The sequence below is a fragment of the Dreissena polymorpha genome, chromosome 1 (assembly GCF_020536995.1).
Source record: "Dreissena polymorpha isolate Duluth1 chromosome 1, UMN_Dpol_1.0, whole genome shotgun sequence".
Classification (NCBI taxonomy): Eukaryota; Metazoa; Mollusca; class Bivalvia; order Myida; family Dreissenidae; genus Dreissena; species Dreissena polymorpha.
This window is the reverse complement of record NC_068355.1, coordinates 162,740,739-162,753,392: the sequence shown is the minus strand read 5'-3', so window position 1 is coordinate 162,753,392 and position 12,654 is coordinate 162,740,739. Positions and strand designations below refer to the sequence as shown.

The 12,654-nt window shown below is 35.2% G+C and overlaps 1 protein-coding gene across 1 annotated transcript in view; it reads left to right on the top strand.

The window, feature by feature from the left end:
- The window catches only part of LOC127863588 (ankyrin repeat domain-containing protein 26-like), a 133,761-nt gene that overhangs the window by 86,759 nt on the left and 34,348 nt on the right, over nt 1–12,654 (top strand). Inside the window, exons 23-26 of the mRNA XM_052403192.1 lie at nt 1,320–1,481; nt 3,689–3,781; nt 5,746–5,859; nt 6,321–6,691. Of these exons, the coding sequence (XP_052259152.1) occupies nt 1,320–1,481; nt 3,689–3,781; nt 5,746–5,859; nt 6,321–6,691 (740 nt within the window). The remainder of the gene's footprint in view (nt 1–1,319; nt 1,482–3,688; nt 3,782–5,745; nt 5,860–6,320; nt 6,692–12,654) is intronic.

The following is a 12,654-nucleotide window of genomic DNA, read 5'->3' as shown; positions in this document are numbered from 1 at the left end:
TATTTGGGACAATCGACACCACTGTTAAGTGCACAATGTATAAAATCACTTATGTTTTTACTTTAACAAGTACCATAATCACTATTTCTATATTGAAAACTGGATGTTATATTATATGTGATATGCCCTTGTGGTCATTAAAAGAACTATAAATAAGTTGATAGTATATATTATTATTTCAAAACCCATTTTCGCGCCCCAAAGAAAGAAAACTGGTTGGCTCAAAGAAATTTTGGGCCAGCGCTAGCCCTGGTTCACTGGGATAAGTAGCTCACTTGGAGTACAAGCTCACTGGGATAACTTGATCACTGAGATTACTAGCTCACTAGGATTACTAATTTACTGGGATTACTAGCTCACTGGGATTGCTAGCTTACTAGGATTACTAGCTCACTGGGATAAGTAGCTCACTGGAATCACCAGCTCACTTGGATAACTAGCTCACTGGGATTACTAGCTCACTGGGATGGGATTACTAATTTACTGGGATAACTAGATCACTGGGATTACTAGCTCACTGGGATAACTAATTCACTGGGATAATAAGCTCGCTTGGATTACTAGCTCACTGGGATAACGAGATCACTGGGATTACTTGATCACTGGGATTACTAGCTCACTTGGATTACTAGCCCACTGGGATTACTAGCTCACTGAGATAAGTAGCTCACTTGGATTATTAGCTCACTGGGCCTATAAGCAGGGGATTATCCACTTATTGGACTTCTCAGCTTTCAGTAATTATTAGCTCACGGGGCCTTTAATCAGCTCATTGAACTTTTCAGCTAACAGTGGGTATCAGCTCACTTGTTGAGAGATCTCTATGGGATGTTAAGGTTTCATCATTTTTTGTGGAGCCACACATAAATAATTTCTTTTTATATATTCCTTTTATGTAAAATTAAATTTTTGTTTCTGGTCTGTATTTTTAAAAAACTGTAGCAAAATGTTTCATTCAATCACTTTGGAACCAAGTTTGAGTTGAAATGTCAATCTTTTATCAGCAAAAAATAGGCTTGAGAATTTTCCTCTTTCATCGGAAAAGTTATTGAACTTGGTGATGTCTGGAAATACATGAAGAATGGTATGGGGGTTTTGCTGTTTATAACATTTTCACTGTAATGTCCGAAAAAATACCATAATGTGATACACAATGATATTATATAAGGTTTTCTGTTATTAATATGGACTTTCTGACTTTAAACAGTTTAGTTTGATGTCAAATTCCGTAATATCGTGTTTACAATAATTGTGTTATTTTTAACAATAATGATATGGTTGCATGCAGCTCAAGTCTATATGTTTTCCTGTTTCCTCAGCGTGAGCGTTCCCAGGAATTCTCAGACAGTGATTTCTCTGATGATGGTGACCACCTGCCAGACAGTGCACGGCAACCATTGTCTGACCACTCCCATCCATCCCAGAATGCAGCACAGCACTCTGCTGACTCACCCCAGGTCAGCCTGACATCTCCACGGGCGGTAAGGAACCAGGCCCCTTGACTATGAAATTCTTATATCTTTCTTAGGCTTTACTGAAAATATTGACCAATGAGAATTCTTGTAACATTTGAGTTTGACTTATCAGAAATATTTTAACTTTTGAGCTATGATTTTGACCAATGAAAACTCTCTTAGCATTTGAGCTTTAAGTTTGACCAATGAGAATCCTCATAGCAATTGAGCTTTTATATTGACCAATAATAATGCTCTTGGCATTTAAGATTTGATTTCTGTTGGTGATATATTTAAGAATAAGACTAAAATTGAGCGCAAGAATATTCAAGTCATGAGGCCTGATATGGAGTCTGATGTTTGAAGTTCCACTAATATATTGTCAGTGTTAACACTTTAAGTGCAATGTAATATTATTATAATGTTTATTTTCTCACTTTAAATCTAGACTCATTAAGTCTAAAACTTTAGATTTTAAAGCTAAATTTAAGTAAAGTTATGCCTGTAATATTTCTTCAATAAGTGAAAATACCTATTACGTGGACAATGGCTTTTGAAACTGGTGTGAAATAATATCCAAAACAGAAATTATTTTAAATCAGGAAAATTGTATAAGGATATGTTATACAATTAATCAACATACAAAAACTGTTGAAAATGTGAGAAAATAAGCAATTTTTATTGAAACTATTTAGATGACTGTTTTATTAAGCGTGTTATTAATGATCACTTGATTGTATTTTATTTAACTGAGTTGAATTGCTTTTTCCTGATTTTGGTTATGAAATTATTTAATTAATGCTAACAGGGTAGTTTGTGTAGCCTGTGTTCATTTATATCAGCAGATGTTGTTGCATAAATTTGTTGCTGTTACTTTTTTGTTGCTTTGGAAACTAGGAAGTAAACAACAGATTGCATGCATGTTGTTTGTAGCTGCTTATGGTGTGCCGCTGGTGGTTGTATTTTGGCATTTAAAAAAAAACAAAAAAAACAAACATTTTAAATGGTTTGTCATTTATTAAAATGACAAAATGGTAATACAACAAAATCATTTGTTTGTTAAAGTCATTTTGAAAAGTGGAAACGTTCAACTGCCTTTGTTTGTAAAAGTACTTTAAAATTTGCATTGATAAATGTGTTTTTAAGCCCACAAAAAGGGTGTCATATAGCATTTAAGAATGTTATATTTGGTCATTATTGCCAGAGTTATTGCTATTTTTCATCTTCAGCTTTTTAGGGGCATTTGTTACATGATATTGAAAGGTCTTGTTGTTATTTATTGATGATATTTTTTGATTTGGTAATTTGTTTTAATAATCAACATTAACATTCTTATCACTTGTGTAATAGAAATAGTTATTGTTAGGCTGTCACAAAATATTCTACTGTGAATTCAGTTACTTTAATATGATTTTGAAAATATTATGTTATTTGGCATTCAAAGGTATTATTTATTTGGGGTAATCTCATAATGATAATGTCCTTGTAATAAAAAAAATCCACACCAAGTTCTTATTCTTGCTTGCAGACACATGTGATGTTTACCGTCTAGCTTAATTAAATAAATGTCTGGGATTGGGCAGATTTAATTTATTTATGTCCTAGAATGGTGGCTGAATTCACAGTACAGTGGATTGAGTTTGTGTTTAAACTGGTACTTAAATGTTATTTCAATGGTCTTATTTATATCATGTCTAACAATTTAATCAATGTTAAAACATTGATTTACTCAAAACAATACTTATGTTGTTTACATTTATTGGGTTCACAAAACAATTTTAATTCTGACACGTAGACTTTTCAAGTGAACAACATACATCTGTCTTGTTTAAGTAGTGTGTTTTTTTTAAAACAGTGATTTCAATCATGCTTACTTAAAGTCATTTATGCAATGTAGATACTGTTTGTAATCAAGAAATTTTGAAAAAAAGAATCTTATTTCAAGTGCCACTTTACACCAGCTCATTCCATGAGAGCCTGGTTTTGGGGAAAACTGTGCTAAATGTTTGCATGTATCTCCCCAGATTAGCCTGTGCAGTTTGTCTCTAAGTAGAGACTTCTTAAAAATGAAAAATAAACAAAAAAAGCCTGTGTTGCCTGCACAGGCAAATGTTGGACGACACTTTACGCACATGCATTAAGCCCAGTTTTGTCAGAACTAGTCTATGGTCATTTCCCAACCCCCTTTGTGTGCTCACGGTGTAGTAACGTGTCTAACTTGATGATGTTTTTAGCGAGAGCTTAAGAAACCTCCGCCCAAGTTGCAAGTTACAAGGTTTATAAAGCCTGCCCCTCTCTCCCCCCGCGCAGGTCGTACCCCTGTACAGGTAGGTCTAGGTCACACGCTGTTGCAATGGCTATTGTCTTACAGGGAGTGGGTATATTGGAGTCACTCTTCTGGTTTGTAAATCAGTTAGGTCTTCTTCAACGGTTGAATAAGAGATTGAAGTTCAAAATGACTATGTCGTCCTCATGAAGTTTAAACGTGCAAGATACATTGTTCATACCCAATGAGACACACATGCCTGAGTTTTGTGCCCTTAACCCTGGGCCCCTTAAGAAGCAAAGTGAAAATGACTTTTGCAACCAGCATAAAACCAGAACAGCCTATGAGTTACTCACAGTCTGTTCAGGTTTTATGCTGTTTGCTGTTCATCAGTAACTAAGTGTTTGAAATGAAGCCTTTATAACTTGGATGTAGTACGAAAGGCCTTAAATTTAATTAAACTTTCTAAGGGACTACAAATGCGTTAAAATACGTATCTAAACCTAGCTGTCAAAGCAGTGCATGGTAATAGTCACATTTGTGACAAAGCTCTTGTAATCTTTGCCAAAGCCAAAGCATCCACTATCAAGGTTATTGATGCTTTAAACCTTTACTGCTTAAATACCTATTTTGACACATTTGTAGTCCCTCAGAAAGTTACATTTAATTTAAGACCTTTTTTTACTAGATTCAAATTTTAAAGGCTTCATTTCCAACCGATAGAAACTGATGAGCAGTAAACAGCATAAAACCTGAACAGACTGAGTTACTCGCAGCCTGTTCTGGTTTATGCTGTTTGCACATAGCCATTTTTTATTTGCTTATGAGTTGGAAAGGGTTAAGCATCTGATACTTTTTTGTCTTAATTAAAGATGTGAAACATTTATTAATAAGGTCTCAGACAGGAATCAGTGGGATATGACACTTATTATATTTTTGGATTAAAGTGGAGTTGGTTTGAGTTTATTAGTTTTCTACTTTAAAGTGAATTATATCTTGTGAATTTTAAAATTCTATAATAAATGGATGTAAGTTGAATTTCTTAGTTTTTGTTACAACAGATATCTTAAAGGGACTGTCATCCACGAATGACAAAAAAAGAAAAGTTCTAAAATACCGTATTTTCTTACAATTATTAGTTTATATTGATAAAAATACCACGACTTGTATATTACATTACTTGAAATTTTTTTATATTTTCAGTTTATTTGGTAATAAAATTTGGCGATGTGAAATCAAAAGTACATCGCAAAAATAGGTTACATAACGATGTACACACTATAATAACGCAAGTAGATTGATCATTTTATATATTAGATATATACAATTCACAACGCGTGTACAATTTGCATTCCTGGGTTTACCACGTGACGATGATGATCAATCTACTGGCGTTATTTATAGTTAACTGGTTGTTACCTTGTAGACATACCCAGTAAAATTTATTACCAAATATACTGAAAATATGAAAACGTAACAACTACTTTCAAGTAATGTAATATACCAGTCGTGATATTTTTATCAATATAAACTAATAATCGTAAAAAAATACGGTATTTTACAACTTTTCTTTTCTTCGTCGTCGTGGTGGACAGTCCCTTTAAAAAGAGTTATAATAATTAAAAGAATGCTGTCATTTTCTGTGTCTCCTCTTGCATTGTCCATATTGGTTGGTACTTATAACTCACATAATTTCTGTTTTATGAATTTAAATTATAAATTTAATCAATATAATATTATATTATTGCTTTGCTTGCAGATACTGTTTGTGCTCAATATATTAAATGTCAGCTAATTTTATTGCTCATGTAATACTTTGGTGTAAAGTTGTTTTTGTTGTTTAATCAGTTGGAATAGATAGTATAGATTATTCTTTATAAGGCGTGGTGAAGGTTTAACAAATGTAAACAATTTACTACCAAATTTTCACTTATTTTTCACATGCATTAAGCCCAGTTTTCCCATGGAAAGATCTAAATGTAACTTTTTCCACAGTTGGAAAGATCTAAATGTAACTTTTCACAGTTGGGTGAGATTGAGAACGAGAGCCCGGCGCAGTTTGGGGACCATGAAAGCCCCTCCCCTCGAAATGTGAGACAGTTAGCCGCACCCGGCAAGATGAATCAGCATGTGCCCAAGGTGAGATTGACTTTAAGACATTATTTAAGGAAAGTTGTGTCCATTGAAAAGTAAAGGTTAAGGGCAGATGTTTTTATTACATTTCAGAAATAAAAATACCGTGTTCTTTTCACATGGAAGAAAAATCAATTTCAATTGTAAAAATTCTAGGTATGACAACAAAAACTTGAATGTTATTTGAATAATATAAAGTATTGGAATATTGCCCATTTTGCTTGTGTTATTTTTTATGTAGGAGTATAGGTACAGAAATTGTCCCTAAATTGTTTTTAATTACTGAGACTCCATGCGGCCTATGGATCTCAAGTGCACAGTTTAGGTATCGAAATCGCCCTATTGTTGTCTTCACTGGTTTGAAGACAGTGTTCTATGTTGATTTATTTTGCACAAATATGGTAAATTCTTAGTCTACTTTATTTTATGTCACTGGTGTCTATCTTAATGGTTTATTCCATCCCCAGGGCATGTTTTACGATGATGACTCAGATGTGGAGGTGGAGGAGATTGAAGAAGAGGTCAGCAACGACCTTGACATGTCCTCACCACGCAAAGAATTCCCAGGGGATTTCCCTGTTGATTCCCCCACAATGAATGTCCTAAACAAAGCTCCAGAGAGGGATTCCTCAGAGAGGAAATTCCATGTGGAATCCCCACAGAGGGAATCTCTAGTAGGAAGATTCCAAAATGGTGGCCAAGATGGCGAGTTTTCAAGCGATGATGATATAGAGAATGCAGTGATGCCTGAAACAAGAGAAGAACAGGTCAAGGAAACTGTTGTTGTGGCACAGTCTACTAGCCGTGTCATGGCAGCCACGTCTTTGCCAGTGTTACGGTAGGAGACCATTTTTTGTTTACTTTCTTTCATGTGAATTTTATTATGACTTTACAAAGAAAAGGCAAGCTATCCTGCTTGCTATCACATCAGTGTCAAGGTCTTTGCTAAGTTAACATTTTTCAGAAAGCTATGAATGTATTGAGAGATTTTGTCAAATTGGGAACCGTTTTACACTTATAAATTTGCATTTATACTATATAGCCAGGTTAAAGTTTTTTGGACTGACGTAAACATTGAAGACAAAGTTTTCTAATTTTATATGAATTCCAATAATTTTTGTTTGCAAAATTGTAGATTAAAAAAACTTCTCACCTGTATTTGAAAGTGTACTGGTTCAATATCAATATACCTTCATAACACATGAAACACCCAGAGACTAGTATAATTGTATCAATTGTATGCATTAAGTTTTAAGTTTATCGTCATCAGCTTTGATGCTTTATGAGCAGTGATTTGGTGTTTGTCATTCCTGGAAAAATTGTGCAGTTGTAGAACTCTTAGACAGAAAAGTATTTTATATGAATGAAAACTTTGAAACTATTATCATTATGATAAAAACACATAACATAAACAGGCCATCTTTTTAGTTTTACATCGTGAGAAACAAACAGGTTCATTAGCAACATAACAACCCAAATTGTTTGATATTGTTTGATACCTCAACACACTCTTACAAGCTCTAGGTATTGCCTATTTTAGCAGCATCATAAGCTAATGCCACACAGATATTGGGGCTTGATGTACAGATATAGACTTGATGGCTGTGATTATCTCGATGGACTGATATAATTGCACATGAATTAATGATGAAATGTTTTGGTAGATAATTGCACATTTTACCCTTTCCCACTCAGGAGCAAAGTGAAAATGGCTATGTGCAAACAGCATAAAACAAGAACAGCCTGTGAGTAATTAACTTGCAGTCTGTTCAGGTTTTATGCTGTTTGCTACTTATCAGTATCACAGGGTTGGAGAGAAAGCCTTTAAAGCTTAAATTTAATAAGAAAGGCCTTTAATAAAATATAACTTTGTAAGGGACTAAAAATGCGTGAAAATATGTATCAAAGTGGTAAAGGGTTAACTATAAATACATGGTTTAATACAATGGTTGGTTGGACTTTAAAGCCCTCAATGAGGAAATTTGACATATTGGTTGAATGTGTTAAAACATGTTGGAACCAAGATGTATCCCCATTACAGTTTCTCAAAAAAACAACTGTCTCTAGAATGGGCTTGATCACAGAAAACAAAAACTCCAAATAGATAGGTAGAAACAATTATGACACATTTAAAATCCTTTCAAAATCACTAACAATAATAATAACAGATGTTATTTTTATGAAACAAGCATTGGCGGATATAATGAGCAGGGATCATATTTTTGTCGGTTTTGTCGGTCCTAGACGGATTGAGGTCATGAAAGACCGATGGAAAATCTCAAATTGTCGGTCTGATTCTGTTTGCTAAAATTCCAATGTCATGAAATCTATTACACAATGCACACCCTAATTACATTCTTACCTCGATTAGGTGTGATAAACCATTCGCTGCAGTCTCTTAACCGGTCAGGACCAGATTATTGCACGTCAGCCGACTAGTATCAGAGTATGGCCCCAAGCAGCGAAGATTCGTGCATCTGTGTATTAGTCACGCGCGAATAACCCCGTGTCAATATCAATCAATAATTTCACTGGCTTATACCTAAGGTGTAAGGTGTACTCGCCCAGGATAAAATCGTTGACAGTTACTTCGGAGATGTTATCGTCGTGGAAATTGTGCATTTCATGCATGATACAGTAAACTGTCATATAAACAAAGAAAAAAATCGGATATTCTGCAATAATTATAGGCGGACCTTATTCACTGAAAGCACGCGCTGTAATTAAACAAAATATGCCGATACATTTTCCACCAGCGTAATAATTCGGCAATGAATAAATAAAAGTCTGATCGACAGAACAGCCGAAAGTTATTTTTTATGGGCGGAACTTCACATAAAAAAAAACTATAACGTACATGAATTATATCTTAACCATTTATCCCCCACCAGAGTTATCCCCCGCCAGAGGCGGAGGGATTTTGTTTTGGCGTTGTCCGTCCGTCCGTCCGGCTGTCCTTCTGTCCGTCCGGCACTTTTGTGTCCGGAGCCATATCTTGGAAGTGCTTTGGCGGATTTCATTGAAACTTCGTATGAGTATATATATGCATAAGAGGATGATGCACGCCAAATGGCATTGTACACCATCTGTTAAAAACAGAGTTATGGCCCTTTGTATCTTGAAAAAATGCTTTTTACTATAGGCACTTTTGTGTCCGGAGCCATATCTTGGAAGTGCTTTGGCGGATTTCATTGAAACTTGGTATGCATATATATATGCATAAGAGGATGATGCATGCCAAATGGCATTGTATACCATCTGTTAAAAACAGAGTTATGGTCCTTTGTATCTTGAAAAAATGCTTTTTACTATAGGCACTTTTGTGTCTGGAGCCATATCTTGGAAGTGCTTTGGCAGATTTCATTGAAACTTGGTACGAGTATATATCCCCCGCCAGAGGCGGAGGGATATTGTTTTGGCGCTGTCCGTCCGGCTGTCCGTCTGTCCGCCACTTTTGTGTCAGGAGCCATATCTTGGAAGTCCTTTTGCGGATTTCATTGAAACTTGGTATGAGTATATATATTGATAATAGGATGATGCACCCCAAATGGCATTGTACACCATCTGATAATAACAGAGTTATGGCCCTTTGTATCTTAAAAAAATGCTTTTTTAGTGTCAAATATAACACTTTTGTGTCCAGAAGTATATAGGCGGGGGATATCAATTCAACGAATTTGCTTGTTGGTTTTGTTATTGTCAGTAACAAACCTACGCACAGACATTTGTTTGGTTCAATGCATGTTTGTAAGCTATTATAGAGTTGACAACGATTTAAAACATCGGTATAGATTTACACAGACTAATAATATTGACAACGATGAAAAACAGTCAGATAAAACAGCACACAAAACAACCAATGTCAATGAAATAGCAAATGATAAAACAAAATGAGAAAACTCGTATGTTCCGTTTAAAAATAATGCTAAGGGAATTTAACTTGTACATTTATTATACCATCTTCATGAATAGCAAAATCAATGGTATATATTTTAACGTAATTTGTCATGATTTCGGATATAAATTTTCAGACACTTTTTCCCCATTTAAATCCGGGCCGATTGATGTTGCGGGAAAATATGATCCCTGATAATGGGTCAGTGTTGCTGTATCAATGAGGTAGAAGAGTTTTCCCAAAGTTGTTGAGATTGCTTTAACAGCTATGAATAAACATGTTCTAGTATATGTTTGTGTATTTTAAATTATTATTAGGTATATTTATGATAAAGAAGGTAGGATTTATTTATAGGCGTGTTCATGAAAAAGATAACAATGTAATATGACGCATGCAACGGACATACATGGATGTTAGCTTGTCATTTGCATGATATTATACAACAATTAATGGACTGCATATTACCGGAGACATGACTAAATAGTGAAACGAGCAAAGGGCAATTAATTTGTGCATTCTCCTTGTCTAGTTGGATGCTAACAAACATGTATGGTGTTTATTTGTATATTCATTTAGGAAGACACGTTATTGAAGTTGATGCAAAAAAAATAAAAAAATAAAAATAATACCATCCTAAGTAATCTATCTTATGAAAAAATCTTTTGAAAAAATGGTTACAAATATCATTTTTATTAGTTTGCTTTCACACACTTTCCTTTTAACAATGTTTGACACAATTAACTCCACGCTGCAAACTTGTTACTTAGTTGACACATTTAATTGAATGTGACTGAAATAAACTAATAAAAATTTAACTTTTAAGTAACTAGTAATGGCATAATTTGCTCAATTTAATAATCTTAATCCATTATGGACATCCTAAAGTAAAGTTTAAATTAACAATTCCATCAGGGATATCTTTTCATGTGGTCATAGCATTGGAAATAACGTTTTGATAGGGAATTCATGTTCACCTGAACATGTACAATCAATCGCGGCTTCGTCCATGTTGAGATAGGGGAAATCCGGGGAAATTCGGATGATTTTTGCACTCCATAAAGAAGCATATGTCGTAAACGGTTTTGTGTAGTTTTACGACTTCGATATTTGCGAGTATCCTAGATAATTACCATACCTCGGACATAAACGTTACATTATAAGCTAGTTACAGCGGAAAATAGACGAAGATTGCACAGATTATAGCCTATATGAAATGGGGATATTATGGACATTAGCGGGAAAACACGGACAGAGAAGGGAAATACGGACATATATAATTTATAAAGGAAAAATACGTACATATAAATCTTTTTACAAAAGAACAAAAACATCTTGTAATTCAACAGGTTAATTTTTTTTACTTGTCAAAAACAATCAAATACAATTAATAATTTCATGTTTGTTTCGTTAACTTATTAATAAATTTAACAATACAATGTGAAGTTATGAAATTATGATACACTATGAAATATGTTCCTTTACACTAAACGTGTCTTATGTTAACGCTATTCACTAAAACCACGGAGCGTGATAAAACTAACCGAAATAGCTATTGTACCTCTATCAAAAGAATAATGACGGGTCAGTTATAACATTTTATATGTTGACGTCTTTCTCTGTTTGTGCCTTTGCAGATTTTATAGAGGCTTTTGGTGCTCCTGTGTTTTGCTTAGCAGCTGTCTTATTTCTTTGGAAGCCTTTCTTATTTTGGCCTTTAACTCTTTCTCGATCTTCTTAGCCTGCTGTTGTTTCTTTTCTTCTAATATTTCAAGACTTGTAAGCAGTTTATGACCAGTTGACTTCTTCCCTGATGTTGCTGGTCTACTTACTACATGTTTCTGGGTGAATAACTGATCAACAACTTCCTCTTAATACGAAATACCCACAGATGAGTTGCTCACCAATATCCACTCATTATCATGCTCAAGGTAGCCCAATTCTTCGACGAATGAATGACTTGACATCAGATCAAGCAGTTGCGCAGGATCACTTATGTCAATGACAGGCTCAGAGCTCGATGGGTTGCTATCAAAGTTTCTTCATAGTGAGCAATGGGTTGTGCCTGACCTCCAATCAACGAGGTTTGAGATGTGGAAGACGTGTCAATGACAGGCTCAGAGCTCAATGGGGTTGCTAACAAAGTTTCTTCGTTGTGAGCAATGGGCTGTGCCTGCCTTTCCAATCAATAAACTTTGAGATGTGGAAGATGTGGGCTCAGCATGAATTGAATGAGAGGCCATATGACTTGGAGTTTGGAGGTTTTATTGGTCAATTCTGACGTCGGTCGGCTTACTTCTGTCAAATACTGTGATTGGTACGGCATGTCTGTTCAGGGGTACGATACCACATGCTCGAAACCCCTCAATGATGTTGGACACGTTTACATTTTGTTCCCATGCAGCTTTCAACAGCGCCGGAAAAGACTACTTGTTGACCAGATGAAGTGTGTTGTCTTGCATGAAGGACGAACATGCTTCATTGTAGGCGCGCTTGAGAGGCCCGAAAACTTATCTGTCCAGATGCTGGAGATAATGCGTGCAATTGGGGAGGAAATGTGAGCAGCGTGATTTTTTCTTCAATGGCCCTTTCAATGATTGATAGTGACTCATGGCTTGAATGTCCATCGATAATCAGAAGTTGAGGTTTCACCAATGCTGTCTTTCATCCAACCATTCTTTTGATAGGTCCATACAGTGTCACTGGGACCAGCAGTTGTATTGAAAGAGTGCAGGCATCTCTGGGTTTTTCCTTTTGCTATAAGAAGGGGCGGCATGGCTTGACCTGTACCATTAGCGCAGGCCATAGTTGTAATATTAGTAGATCGATTGGTCTTACTGATCACTCTTCGCTGTCCTTTCTACCCTACGATCTTCACTGGTTTATGCTCGAAGTTGAACCAGGTTTCG